Raw genomic sequence first — 15,364 nt, forward strand, 5'->3', positions numbered from 1 at the left:
TTGGCAACATGCAGCTTGTGAGAAGAATGGAAAACACCCATGACAACGTAGGACCACTACAGTAAGTAAAACTCTATTATGCAATGTGTTGTGTAAAATATATTTATCTGAGTTTGACAATTAACTGTGGTAAGGAGCTGGCGAGGGTGCTGAGAAAGAACAACTATTTCAGGAGAGTGCTACAATGTACAATCTAATATGTCAGTGACCATCCTGCAATACTTCTTTTTTTAGTCTGCTTTTATCAGGCATGTGTAGAGTTTAGATGACAGGAAGGGCAAACTGCTGACACTGAAGGAGGTTGTGAGACTGCAGTGGTATCAGATGTCTGAGTGTGTAGCCAGCACAGCTATTGGACAGATGAGATGGCCTTGCCTGCCACTGAAGTCCCGTGCCTGTCCTGGGTTCATTAGTGCAGTGGCGGTCCTTACCTTGCTTTTTCTCTTTACATTTACCTATTCAGCAGTAAGTTGGCTACACCAAGAATGTGTATATTTGCGATCATATGTGTCTACATGGTAAAACAACTGCTTCTGAATGCTGTACACATTAAAAGATTTCAGTTTTGTTAGGACTCAGTTTATGGAAATCATGATTTGTTTTCATATTTTGCTAAATAACTTTGCAAGGGAGCATGTCAGTGTGCCAAGTAATACCTCATCTTGAAGACAGTATTGATAGTTCCAACATGGTAAAATAATGGAGCCTGTATGTTCCACACATGTGTAGATATCAAAGTTTGCTTTGGATATAGGTTATGGAAATTATGATTTTATTTCATATTTTGGTACATAACTTTGCAAGGGAGCATCAGAATGTGCCACGTAATACCTCAGTTTGAAGATAGTATTGATAGTTCCAACATGGTAAAAGAATGGTGTCTGTATGTTGTAGACATGTGCAGATATTAAAGTTTGTTTTGGACAGGTTATGGAAATTATGAATTTTTTTTCAAATTTAGGAAATAACTTTGCAAGGGAGCATGTCAGTGTGCTAAGTAATACCTCATTTTGAAGACAGTATTGATAGTTCCAACATGGTAAAAGAATGGTGCCTGTATGTTGTACACATGTGCAGATATCAATTTGTTTCGGACTTGGGTTATGTAAATTATGATTTTTTTTCATATTTTGGTAAATATCTTTGCAAGGGAACATCTGAATGTGCCAAGTAATACCTCATTTTGAAGACAGTATTGCTGGTTCCAATATGGTAAAATAATTGTGCCTGTATGTTGTACACATGTGCAATTATCGAAGCTTGTTTTGGACTTAGGTTATGGAAATTATGATTTTTTTTCATATTTTGCTAAATAACTTTGGAAGGGAGCATGTCAGTGTGTCAAGTAATACCCCATTTTGAAGACAGTGTTACTCCTTACAACATGTTAAGATAACTGTGTCTGTGCACTGTACACATGTACAGGTATCACAGCTTGTTTACTTTTGTAGGATTATGAAAATTATACATTTCCAATACTTCTCATTATTATGCCCATATCTTTGCAAGGGTGCATGGTGATCACACAAATGATGCATCATTTTGAAGCTCACATTGAGACGCTACACTGACATGTAGCCTCTGTCTGTTACAGGTGATGAGATATTATGCTTTATCAATTATGAGAAATAATATATTAATCATATTTATGTGACTATCTCAAGAAAGGAGCATCACACAGTAATGGTTAATGTATCATTTTAAAGCGGACATTTATACTAACAAATTCAATTCAAATTGTATGGATCTGCATGGTACTTTGACCATGATATTGTGCTTTGCTTTTCTAAAAAGGTAAAAAATATGCACAATAATAGTGCATTTCAAAGTCATTATTAAATATCAACATTTATACTGTTGGAAAGGTCAGTGTCTGTTGAACAACTTTTGCATTTACATTTTTAGTGTAGCTAAAGAGTTATGAACATTTGTTTTCTGTATGGTATTAGAAATGGATTTTCTGAAAATGAGCTCAGGCTACACTGTTGTTCCTATGGTGGAAGTAAGCAGGCAGCTTTTTCTGTGCTGCTCCGGAGTGAACGAGTTAATACATTCTGCAGTCAGTGTGGTTTACTACTGCTCACCCTATTAACTTCCTGCAGTCACTGCTGTATGCCTCGACTGAAAACTCCAGTATCTTGGTGTGTACACCGCTGCCTGCTCTTGTAACTCTGTGTGTTTATTAATAAATACCCCATTATTTTACTGTGCACATTAGTGTGTGCCCCGGTAGATCAGTGTACAAGTCACATACTTTCAGAGTGCAAGCTACTCACTTCCAACTGCATGTCTCAGTACATCAGTGTAGAAGTCATATCAGTGTAAAAGACACATCATGTCAGTATGCATGTTACCCCACCCCAATACATTACGATTCATATTAGTACATGGCCCAATATATCAGTATACAAGTCTCATCATCTCAGTGTACAAATCATCTTAGTTTGCACTTTACTCAACCCCACTATCTTTCTGTACACTAGTCTGTGTCCCTGCACATCAGTGTACATCACATTACATCAGAGTAAACGTTACTCCTCCACTACTATCTTACAGTATACATTAGTGCATGTCCCAGTACATCAGTGTAGAAGTCATATCAGTGTACAAGTCACATAGGTTCATAGGTTGGTACTAGGCTATCGGCCCTAGGGCCTATACAAGCCTAGCCATAATTCTCTGGCTATTTCTTCCCACACTATTTACTTCCCTGAACCCCTGTCTAGCAGGGTGACTGACGTGATCCCCGGTGTGAATTTTCTTTCTCCCATCCAATCGTCAAGGTTCCTTTTGAAGAGGACCAAAGAAGCACTCTGCTTGACATGTATGGGCAGTCTATTCCAGAGTCTGGGGAGTCTCTGGATCAGGAACCTAATGCTCCAACATGTTTTGTTTATTGTGATGACAAGGTTTAGATCCCTGGAGCGTGTGGCTCTGAGAGATTGGGATTTCTTTAAGTGTAGCATGTCCAATAGCTCTGGCTTTGACATGGCCTTGTATGTTAAGCACAGATCGCCTCTGAGTAGACGATATGCGACAGAGTATAGCTGGAGTTTAAGGCAGTCAGTGTAGGGCATATGCTTTATTATTATCTATTTTATTTTTATTTATTTATTTAAATTTGTTGACCGGGAGTGTCCGACTGGACATAGGTCCATTTTCAGCGAAGGCCCGGGGAGAAAAGCTCCACAATTAAAATAAACAGACAGTAGTTACATTGGATTTACATAGCGATTAACAATTTGATTAACATAGCAATTAATTACAAACATAGTTACAGATGAAGAACATAGTACATCAGTAGACAACTAGAATCTTTATCTGCGAAGTACATAACAGACATTAACAATTGTTACAATAAGAAGTTCCTGCTGTATAATAAGTACTAGGCTTATGAGCATCCAAGCTTGCTATAATCAAGGTAGTTAGTGGGGTGGAAAGAAAGGTAGTGGTTGGATGGGGTGGGTGATATTAGAGTAGGAGTTGCAAGGGCATAGCCAGCATGTTTTTAGGTGCGCTTTTAGTAAAGTTTTGAATTGGGTGCATGATGGTACGGAGGTAATTGTGGGTGGGAGGGAGTTCCATAATTTGGCTATGGCACAAGAGAATAGTGCTTCACCAGCAGAGTTATTGGCTTTAGTGATCTGCAGGTGATTTTTGTTGCTGGATCTTAGTGATTTGGTGGTGCGATAGGGTTGGAGTAGATTCTGGAGGGATGGGACATTTAGTGGATGGTTTACTAGTTTGTGGGCGAGTGAGAGTCAATACCATTGAAGGAGGTGTGGGAGTTCAAGCCAGCCCAGTCCAGCAAGTGAGAGACAGTGGTGACTACAGTAGGATGCCCCTGTGGCGAATTTGGCAATTTTGTTGTAGCAGGTCTCTAGCTTGTTTATGCACTTAGGTTGGTATACATTGGAGAGGCATAAAGTAAAGTAGAGTGGAGATAAGGTGGGAATTTGCTACTGAAATCTTTGCTGCTTTGGTGAGATGTTGCTTATTTCTGTATAACGCTCCTAGTTTTTTGTGGACTTTTATGGTTATGGATATGTGAATGTCAAATTTTAGTTTATTGTCTATTTCCACTCCTAGCAATTTGGTGTGTTTGTTGGATGTATAGTGGTGTTGTCTTTTGCTGTGATGTTAAAGTGAGAGTTGTTTTGAGTATGTTTGGTGGGTTGGAAGATGAGTAGTTTAGTTTTGTTTGGATTGAGTATTAAATTAGGCATTGGATAACCAAGTTTCAACAGAGGAAAAGGCTTCCTGTGTGACTTTTTGCAGTTTGGGTAGGGACTGGGCTGAGCAGATGATAGTTGAGTCATCTGCGTATTGTATGAGTGTGCCATGTTTGGTGGCAGAGGCTAGATTATTGGTGAAAACAGAGAAGAGTAGGGGTCCAAGGATGGATCCTTGGGGAAGCCATACAGAGACAGGTAGTTGGGGAGATATATCATTCTGCCATACAACGGATTGTTGGCGGTCAGACAGGTAACTCTGAAACCAGTTGGTGACTGATTGAGAGAAGGATAGGTTATTGAGGACAGAGATGAGTCGTTTGTGTGTGCCCATGTCAAATGCTTTAGATAGGTCTAGAAAAGTAGCAGAGGAGAGATAGCCATTGTTTTTATGCTGAAGGATAGTATTAGTAAAGGAGAGTAAGGCAGTGGTGGTGCTATGGTTTGGTCGGAAACCATGCCGAGTATTGGAAAGGAGGTTGTTAGTAAGGAGGTAGTCGGAGACCTGAGAGTGAATGCATCTCTCTGGTATTTTGGAGAGTGGAGAGAGAATAGCTATGGGGCGGTAACTGGTTAGTTCTGTGGAGGGGCACCTTTGTAGAGGGGAATTATACGTGATACTTTCCACAGTGTGGGAACGTAACTTTCTGACAGAGATTGGTTAATCAAGATGGATACTGGGTAGGCCAGAGCATCAGTCGCAATTTGTAGGTATTCACTTGGGAGGTTGTCTGCTGCTAATTTGGTGGGCTTAGTTTAGTTGAGAGTTTTTTTATGTTGGCGGTAGGTACAGAAGAAAAAGAGAAGGCAGTGGGGAGATTACTAGTTGAAGGTGTGGGTTGGAGGGGAGGGGGGATGTTAGGAGGAGGGGCACTGACTTTACCTGGGTGGAGGATGAAGTTTATGGAGGACCAGAATTGTTTGGGGCTGTGTTTGGAGGAGTCTAGGGCAGACTGGTAGTATTGGAATTTGTCCTGTTTTATTAGCTTTTTGACTCGTTCTAGGAATTTCTGTCTAGTTGAGGGGGTTTTGGTTTTGCGCCAGTGCTCCCACCAGGCTTTATCCCTGTTTTTCATTTCTGACTTAGTGGTTTTCTGTAGCCATGGGGAGGGTTGTGCTTTGGTTCTGGAAAGTCTTATGGGGGCATGGTAATTAATGATGTTCAGGAAGGTAGTATTAAAAAATTCAACTGCGCCATCAAGACTGAGGTACTTTAGAGGATGCCAGTTACATTCTTTGAGGGATGAGATGAATGTGAGTGGGTTAAAGTATAGTTTTTTATGTATTTGACGGTAGATGACAGGTTTAGCTTGGTATAGGTATTTTTGAGTAGGAATGTTGGGGAGTTATCACTGAGGCTATCTGATAAGCAGCCTGTTATATATGACTGGGGGCTCTTACTGACTAGTATCCAATCCAGGGTAGAGTGCTTGCTGGTGACTGGACTAGTTGGGTGAAGCCATGAAGGTTTATATGATGGGTTGGATGGTTGCCAGAACAGGATTGCCAGTCAATATTGAAATCATCTAAAATCATAGTTTCTTGGGGGAGATGGTGGGTAGACCAGCTGAGGAGGTTTTCTAGTGGAAGCATGTTTTGGCTAGGTGGGAAGTAGTATCCAATTAAGTTGATGGTTTTGTTTTGGTTTATTTTGAGGCTGGTATATATTATTTCTTCATTGCCTATTTGTAGAGCTGATGATTTTAAGATCTGGATGTTTAGATGCTGTTTAAATATTATAGCTACACCGCCTCCTTTCTTGTTTAGCCGGTCTACTCTTAGTATGCCGTAACCGGTAAGGAGGATTTGCACACTGGTAATGTGAGGTTTTAGCCAGGTTTGTGTCAGGATGACTATATCTGGGGAGTACAAGTCTATGGTGGCATGGAGTTCATGGACTTTGTTGGATATACTTCTAATATTTAGGCTTAGTAGAAGGAAGACACTTGGCTTTCTATTGGCTGTGATATGAGAGAAGTTGTGGTTTCTAGCCTGATTATGAGGATTGGGGTTGGAGATGGTAGGACCAGGGTTGGGGTGGATGTCTCCACTTAGGGCTAGTTTTGATATGCATGAGGTTATTAGTTTTCTCAGTTTTTGGATGTGTTTATTAGGGAAACTTTATGATTGTGCTCTGTAGGTAATAGGTATGGAGGGAGGGTTTCTATGTTAAGTTGTAGGGATGCTTTATGTTTGAGTAATATAGTTGGTAGAATATGCGGGGGGTGCATAGGGATGGTTCTTGATGGCTTTAGGCCTGAGATTCTTTTAGTGAGGTATTTCTGCGGCCTTTCCAGTTGTTGCAGATGTCTTGAGAGGTACAAACCAAATGGGGCCTTGTATTCTATAATGGGTCTAATGATAGAGGAGTACAGTGGGACAATGACCTCCTTTTTTCTGGATGAAAAGCCCTTAGTGATGAGGTGTGCCACATAGAAGGATTTCCTGACTATTGTGGCGATGTGGTTATCGAAGGTGAGACCACTGTCCACCTGTGTCCCTAAGTCTCTTATCACACTTTCAGTGTTTAGTGTACTGCCACCTATGTGGTAATTCATGGATACATGTTTTTCCCCAAAGGGGATAACTATACATTTCTCGGCATTGAGCTTAAGCCCATGGCTCTGACACCAAGCATCTGTTTCTGTAAGGCCCTTTTGTAGAGTATCCACATCATTTGGGGATTCAATAATGGCTCCCAGTTTGCAGTCATCTGCGAATTTTGTTAGCCAAAGTCCCTTAGTGTTGGCCTGTACTTCAGAGAAGTAGATGCCAAATAAGAGCAGTCCCAGGACCGAACCCTTGAGGTACTCCACTTGTCTGGAGCTGGATTTGGAGTCGGCTACTTTTACAGTGTGGGTTCTGTCAGTAAGCCATTTGGCAACCAATCGAATGACGTATGGATCAATGCCCAGCTTAGTAAGTCTATCTATGATTTCAGAGGGGATTGTGTCAAAGGCCTTGGCGAGGTCCAGATAGGCTGTGTGGACCACCTTACCCTCGTCCACGGCTCTGGAGACTGATTCGAAAAAGTCAATCAGGTTGAGGAGACAAGATCGGCCCTTCAAGAACCCAAACTGGGTGGGATCCAGTGTTTGAAGGTTGTCAATATCTTTGTTTATAAGTTCCATGATAATACGTTCCATGCCCTTGCAGATCAGGCTTGTCAGACTGATGGGGCGGTAGTTCCTGGGATCCAAGGTGGATCCCCCCTTGTGGAGTGGGATAACTGTAGCTGTGTGCCTCTCAGTGGGCATGAAGCCTGAGGTGAGGCTATGATTAAACATGACACTTAGGTGAGGTGCCAGTTCATTTTGTAGTTCATGTAATACACAGCCTGGGATGTCATCTGGTCCCATGGATGCTGTATTCTTAGCTTTGGAGAGTGCGTTTTTTACCTGTGTGGCCATTATTACCGGAATTTGGCAATCTTCCGGTACTGAGATGGGCCGTTTAGGGGGTGGGGAGGTGAAGTTGTCACTGAATTGATCTGCCAGGATATTGGCAATATCCTTGGGATCAGTATATTTAATGCCATTCTGATGTAGCTCAGAGCTGGTCTGAGCATTGCCATTTAGATTCTTGACATCATTATAGAATGCCTTGTGGTTGTCTTTGGAATCTTTGACAATTTTATTTTCAAAACTAGCTTTGGAGGATTTTATGAGGGATCTCAGCTACTTACTGAGGCTGGTAAGGGAGTTTTTTGCATACTGGGATTTTCCTCTTTTCTGCAACAGTTTCTTCCTTTTGTTGTAAAGTTTGTTTATGGCAGGGGACCACCAGATTGGCTTCCTTTTTTTGGAGGAGAGCATCTTGGTTCTATTTTCTTCATGTCAGTATACATGTTACCCCACCCAAATATATTACGGTACACATTAGTACACATCCTCATATATCAGTACACAAGTCTCATCATCTCAGTGTACAAATCATCTCAGTTTGCACTTTACTCCACCCCACTATCTTTCTGTACACTAGTCTGTGTCCCTGCACATCAGTGTACATCACATTACATCAGAGTAAACTCCTCCACTACTATCTTACGGTATACATTAGTGCATGCCCCGGTACATCAGTGTACATCACATTACATCAGAGTAAACATTACTCCTTCACTACTATATTACGATATACATTAGTGCATGCCCCGATACATCAGTGTACAAGTCAGGGCATTTCAGTGTGCATGTCACTCCACCGCCCACTGTTTTACAGTATACATTAGTGCATGTCCCTTTACATCAGTGTACATCACATTACATTAGAATAAACATTACTCCTTCACTACTATCTTATGGTATACATTAGTGCATGTCCAGATACATCAATGTACATGTCAGGGCATTTCAGTGTGCATGTCACTCCACCACCCACTGTCTTACGGTATACACTAGTGCATGTCCCGATACATCAGTGTACAAGTCAGGACATTTCAGTGTACATGTCACTCCACAGCCCACTGTCTTCCAGTATACATTAGTACATGTCCTGGTACATCAGTGTACATCACATTACATCAGAGTAAATGTTACTCCTCCACTACTATCTTACGGTGTACATTTCAGTCAGGGCATTTCAGTGTGCATGTCACTCCCACCACCCACTGTCTTACGGCATACATTAGTGCATGTCCCTGCACATCAGTGTACATCACATTACATCAGAGTAAACGTTACTCCTCCACTACTATCTTACTGTATACATTAGTGCATGTCCCGGTACAGCAGTGTACAAGTCAGGGCATTTCAGTGTGCATGTCACTCCACCGCCCACTGTCTTACGGTATACATTAGTGTGTGTCCCAGTACTTATGCACACTGAGGTCATATCATCTCAGTGTGCATGTTACCCCACCCTCAGTATATTATGGTACACGTTAGTACTTATCCCAGTATATGACGTCACACCTTCTCCACTCCCCCCACTATCTTACTGTACACAATAGTGCATCTTCCAGGACATCAGTGGACTTGTTCCTTGCATTACTTAGCCTACATTCAAACAAGCCACATTGGTTTTCTGTCTGTAATTGTAACAATTCTCTTACTTCAGGAAGACAGATCTCCTGTGTGGGCTTCCAGGTTGGCAACTGTGGTACCTGAAAACAGAAAACACCATATCAATGACGGTGAAGTTACACACTTTCTGATTTTTGTTACATTAAAAAGTTCAGTTGTACAAGATACCTTAACATGAGATGTTACACAGGAATCCTTAAAGCACGCATACAACAACATGAGCTTTCATGCCACATTATTTCTGATCCTTCTGAATTGTTCTTTCTAGCAGGATGCCTCCTACTGAAAAGATATGCTGCCTTGTGCCTAGGTTATCTGCTGACAGCAAGGAAAGATAGGTAACAGTCTGCTAATGGAGGGTATTTGCAGGAGGACCTCTCTGAACTCCCAATCTGCTAGTGTAGGGTAGGGTATTTGCAGGAGGACCTCTCTGTACTCCAATCTGCTAGTGTATGGTAGGGTATTTGCAGGAGGACCTCTCTATACTCCCACTCTGCTTATGGAGAGTCCATTCAAACATTCTACTGTATTTCACCTTCTCTCTTTCTGCATTTTGTAAATATTGTTTGCATGTTTATAGTACACTACAGTGCTACTTGACTACAGAGTGAGTAGTACACTTATTCTGTATTAGTGTATTAACGTTTTATATTTGTAACCTGTGTTATTGTGATATATATTGTTTATATTCTGTATTTTCTTTCTGGAGCCTTTCCCCCCAGGACTCCATTGAAAATGGACACCAGCTGTCCAGTTGGACCATCCTGGTAAACAAATGTTAAATAAATAAACAAACAGCATACTCTTGTATCAACAGTTTTCCAAGCATAACTTATAAACTTTTTCAGCCCAGTGCAACCTATAATACTCTTAACAAAACTGCATGAAAAATAATGGAGAAAAAAGAAGAAAAAAGAAGGCTCAGAAGTCAGTGCTGTTGTGCACAGGTATGGAGCCCTGACTGTGCTCCAGATGACCTCAACTCAACAAGTTCATAGTGTCAATGGATAAACAGGTAGTATACTCACCTTTGGTGATGAAAGATTTGGATTCTATTCTCACTCCAGGTGAATGGATTAATCTTTTCAAATCACTGACACTGTACTCCTAAGTGTGTCGTCCTTCGGATGTGACATTAAACCAAGGCCTCATTTGCTTGAATTGGTGGTAGCTCAGGTGGATGTAAAAATAAGATCCCACAGCACTTACACTGGCCAAATTTGCCCAAGTATTATAAATATCGGTTTACTTTCATAAACTCGAATACCAGTGTTTCGAGTGCTCATATAAGCGACTCAAAACACAAAAGTGAAAACGTCGACAGTCTTTAATGTTCGAAAAACAGCAAATCGAAAAGAAGATTCGCTGTTTTTCAAACATTGTCGAAAAAAATGAAATGTAAAGCAGGGGGGCAAGCCCCCCTGCACCCCCCCTTGTGGGGGGCTGCACCCCTAACATCCCCCCTACTTTATTATTCTAATTCCGAGATCGCACTACAGTGGGGAAAGCAACCATTTCCTGATCCCCACTATAGTGCAATCCACCCCACAATGTCGAATGTGCAATGAGCGAATGTCACTGTGCATTCGCTCATTGCACATTCGAACCTTTTTCACCCGACTGTGTATCGCCTTTATTAAGGTAAACCTAAATATCACCTCAGGTATCCCTTGAAAAGAGGTTACTAACCTAGTGGAACTAACCTGGTCAACAAACGATAGCTAAACAAATTTAAACAAAACACAGAGCCTAGACACAGGAGAAGCAGGATGGTATGGGTTTACAGCCCTAAGTAGTAGCTTGGGTCAGAAGAATCAAAGTCACGTGGGCAAGTGTCATGTAACTACTGCACAGTCTGAATTATATGCTGATGCTTACCACATGCACATGGTGGCCATTTCTTCTAATATAAACCCCTCAACATATGAACTGTTACACCTGGAAGAAATGACACTGAATGCAGTAGTCAGTTTACCTAGCCCAAGTGGGTGGAAGTGTGGAGGTCTGGCTTACTATCTCACTGTAACCTGCGGGAGGCCAGAATTTGCAGCAGCAGGAAAGAGGCTGTGGAAAGGATACAATTTCTAAGGCCTGCTAAACGGCCTGCTATGGGTTACGCTGCTCATTTATATGGTCTGATCTTTAACACTTATTACGAGCACTAAAACACTTGGCATTTCATTAATATTACATTTTTGCAATGGGTGGAATAGCTGAGCAGACTACACCTCATGACTGCACTCTTCCCCATACTAGTTTCAACAGGCGTCACAGTGGCTAATCCAGTCAGGCCACCTGGCTGTAATGAGAGCTTTATCCTTCTCTACTAATGAAGATGGCACTACAGGATTTCTATTTACAGATTTTTTTTTTTCTTTAATTTTTTTGATTTTTAAATTTTCACTTCTTCTTTCGGCTTTTCCTGGTTACGGTCACCACAGCGGAATAATGGTCCGCAAACTGATTGGCAGCGGAGTTTTATGCTGTCGAATTGCAGAAGGCACATACACAAACTCACAACCAGGGCCAGTTTTTGGAGTGTCCAATCCACCTACAGCATGTCTTTGGGATGTGGGAGGCAACTCACATGACCGCAGGGAGGACATGCACACTACGCACAGAAGGCACCCCAGCCAAGAATCGAACCGGCAACGCTAACTGCTGCACCAACGAGGCCGCCCCGCTATTTTTAAATTTTCACTATACATCATAAAAACCCACTCCACTCTGTAGTTGGGAATTGTGTGCATGTGTTTGTGTAAGTGCATGTGTACCAGTGAGCTCCACATTGCAGGCCTCCGCTTCTGTAGATGTAGGTCACTATCTTGGTAAAGGGGGGGGGGGTCGGAGAAAAAAAGATATCCATATGGGTGATGGTCCATTGCAGAACTGTTCTGACTCTCCAGTAAGGCAGCTTGCTCCAATGATGGAGGAATTAAAGGCTGAAGGAACGGCTCAAGAGCAAATACAAGACCAATGCAACTGCTGCACAAGCCTCCCTCTAAAACCAAACACTTCATGGTGGGCATCTCACATCACTACATTTCATGGGAAAAGGACTCGTAGCAGGAAATTTAACAGGCTGACTATGATCAGCATTGTGCATTATGATAGAATGCTCACAGCTCTTCTAAACCCTGCACTACACCTGCAGCAAGAATCTACTTTGTAATGTTTAGTGGACATGTGGGCCGCAGACCACGGTGCTGTTCTGCAATGTCCTGAAAGTGAACTCCTTTAAAGAAGGTAGAAGAAATGGTGATTCATTTTGCTGAGACAGCAGACCTTGACTCACCAGATTACTACTGTGCTTTTTTAAAAGCACATGTAGTGGGGTAACTGCCCAGACAAAGTCTGCTTAGTGACTGTTAAATGTAGCTTTGCTTGATGGCACAAAATTAAAAGTTGCTCTGAATACAGACTAACTCCTATCATAAAAGTAATTCAGTTGCCTACAGACATCAGTGGTGTACAAAATAAGTTTATATTTGTAGTCATTTAAATACACTGAAAAGTGACCTGACTGAAGATAGAGACAATAGTATAGGCAAATGGAAGGTTTGAGAGAAACGCCATCTATGTGAAAAACTTTACATGGCTGACAGAATGTAACAGTCTGAAATTCTGAAACAGGTTGACATCAACTAAAACAATATAGTTTCCAGATAATGAATTTCGGATAGGTCCCAAACTAGAAAACAGGGGTCTCAAAAGAGATCTCCCTTTCAGAATCATCGGGCAAAATGGCTGAGCTAGTTGATGTGTGTTTTAATAGAAAAAATAAGATGTAAAATGTTACAAATCCTCTATCATGTCAATAATGAAGACATGAAGGAGGACTACATAGTGGAACTAAAACCAGAGACTCTTCTCAACTGCATCATAGCAGTTCTTAGTGGAAGGTCTCCTGGGCTCTGTTAAGATGCTGAAAATTCCCAATGGAAATTCCAAATTCATTGGAGATGACAATGTCTGAGGATCAAGCACTGTGACACCTGACTTTTCTGCTGATGCAACATGACTAGTTTGAATAGCTGCGTCAGAAGTTGTTTAATCATTTAAAGATAGAAAGGTGATGAACACAGCTTCCAGGAATAAAAAGGAGCAACAACAATCTGGTGGGGCAGCCAACTACATGACCAAGAGAAAAATTCTGAATCTTTGGGAAATGGGCATACAGAAGAGAAGGACTCTAAAGGATTAGTCTTCCAAGTCTTTCTGCAAAAGGCCTAGGACAGAAGTTGGAGAGTGGGGCATTATATACAGAAGTAAAAAATTCCATCTCTATCAAGATACCAGGAGCAAATGCTGTGCTGGAGAATTATGTCCGAGTGCCACTCAAAAGGTACTGCAATGAAGCCTTCAAGGAGCACCTGCCATAGTGTTCTGAACTGAGTAAGTGGATTTCCAGACTAAACACATCAGGGCATGGAAGTGATGAGATACCTTTTAAAGGATCAGCATATATTCCACAAAACAGTCTACCTCAGCTACTGGATACTGGCTAAAAGAAACACTTGATAAAAGACCAGCATGATTTGGCATGTATACACATGGAAATTCTTACATAGATGCTTTTCATCCCACACAAATTAGCAATAATGTACAAGAAAGATGAAAAGAAATGCTGGAGATGTGGGCATCTTGATGCTGACTGATACATACGGTTGTTAATTGTAAAATACATTTCCCCATTTTGGTTAGATTTTAAATATGTCTGTAAAGCTCTATGGAATGCCAACTGCATAAACAAACTCCCTTATTTTTTTCACTGTTCCACTTCCTGAAGTCATTCCTAAAAACCAGATACTTTCACTCTGGTCAATCCTCTCAATTCTTTTCAGCTTTTCCTGGTCTGCTAATGATTGCCAGTCGATTTTTATGGAGCCGAGTTGCCAGCCCGACGCCCAACCTTCAGCGAAGGCACGCCCATTCACGCATGTCTTTTGGAGGCCACTCAACCGCGGGGAGGACATGCAGACTCCACACAGAAGGCACTCCAGCTGAGAACCGAACAGGAGAACCTCTTGCTGTGAGGCAACAACTCTACTGATGTACCACCGTGGCCTTCTCAATAGCAAGACAAATTGTTACTAAAACATGGCAATCACAATGTACTCCTGTCTTTAAAACAGGATTTATTCACCTTGCAAAGTATATTTGTAGAACTGAGACTGCCACTGCACAAGCAAGAATGAATAACGCAACTCGTCATTTAATTGCTTGGAAGAAATTGTTCAACCTCTTAGAAAAATATGAAGTGTTTTTCTATGTATGTTATTTCTTTTTTAATGTTATGGACATTGACTGTATACAGTTTATCAGTTCTTTTCTGGTTTTACATTGTAAAATTATTGTGTTATAAAAAGAATAAAAACATTTTTGGAAAAAAAAAAGACTAGCATGAGAACCAGAATAAAACTGCTGATCCACAACACTGATACGCAAAAGATACGGAAATCTTGTTTGTGTGCGCATTTCTAAAAACCTAAACGGCTAAATAGCATTCATAACTCCTCTCATACCCGAAAGATAAGGAAATTCTTGTTTGTGTGTGCATTTCTAAAAACCTAAACGGCTAAATTGCATTCACAACTCCTTTGCAAATTTACACATCTGAATTTAAATGCATATCTACTTATGAAATGCTCAGTAGCTAATTAAACACGTACCTCCCTGTTTAAGATACCACATAAATCAATGGCTACCTGCAATAGCAAGATCCCGTGGCATAAGATGAAAACTCCTGCTTCCAGAGCTAATCCAACTCTCACTACTAACAGAGATGTTACTAGCAGACTCCAATTACTTGCTTACTCACTTCAGGGACTGGAGAAACAGAACCTATCATGGCACGCAAACTGCACATGCTTACACACACACACACACAAATGTGCACTCACACACACCGAAGTGTGCACTCTCGCGCATCCACACACACCCAAGTTTGCAGTCTCGAGCATCCACACATACCCCCCCAAGTGTGCACTCTTGCGCATCCACCCTCCCAAGTGTGCACTCTCGCACATCCACACCCATGCAAGCGCATACATACATGTACAAACCCAAAGTGCTTACACACACAAGTAGCCCGATACATACACAAGCAAG

The 15,364-nt window shown here is 41.4% G+C and overlaps 1 protein-coding gene across 2 annotated transcripts in view; it reads right to left on the reverse strand.

Moving 5' to 3' along the window:
* The window catches only part of GATC (glutamyl-tRNA amidotransferase subunit C), a 294,822-nt gene that overhangs the window by 239,798 nt on the left and 39,660 nt on the right, over positions 1-15,364 (reverse strand). The window contains exon 2 of one of the 2 annotated variants that reach the window (XM_044068882.1): positions 9,283-9,333. The exons of the other annotated variant lie outside the window; for it this stretch is intronic. Within the exon in view, the coding sequence (XP_043924817.1) occupies positions 9,283-9,333 (51 nt within the window). The remainder of the gene's footprint in view (positions 1-9,282; positions 9,334-15,364) is intronic. 2 annotated transcript variants of the gene reach the window in all.

This window comes from Protopterus annectens, chromosome 4.part0 (genome assembly GCF_019279795.1).
Source record: "Protopterus annectens isolate FY-2018-M chromosome 4.part0, PAN1.0, whole genome shotgun sequence".
Taxonomy (NCBI): domain Eukaryota; kingdom Metazoa; phylum Chordata; order Ceratodontiformes; family Protopteridae; genus Protopterus; species Protopterus annectens.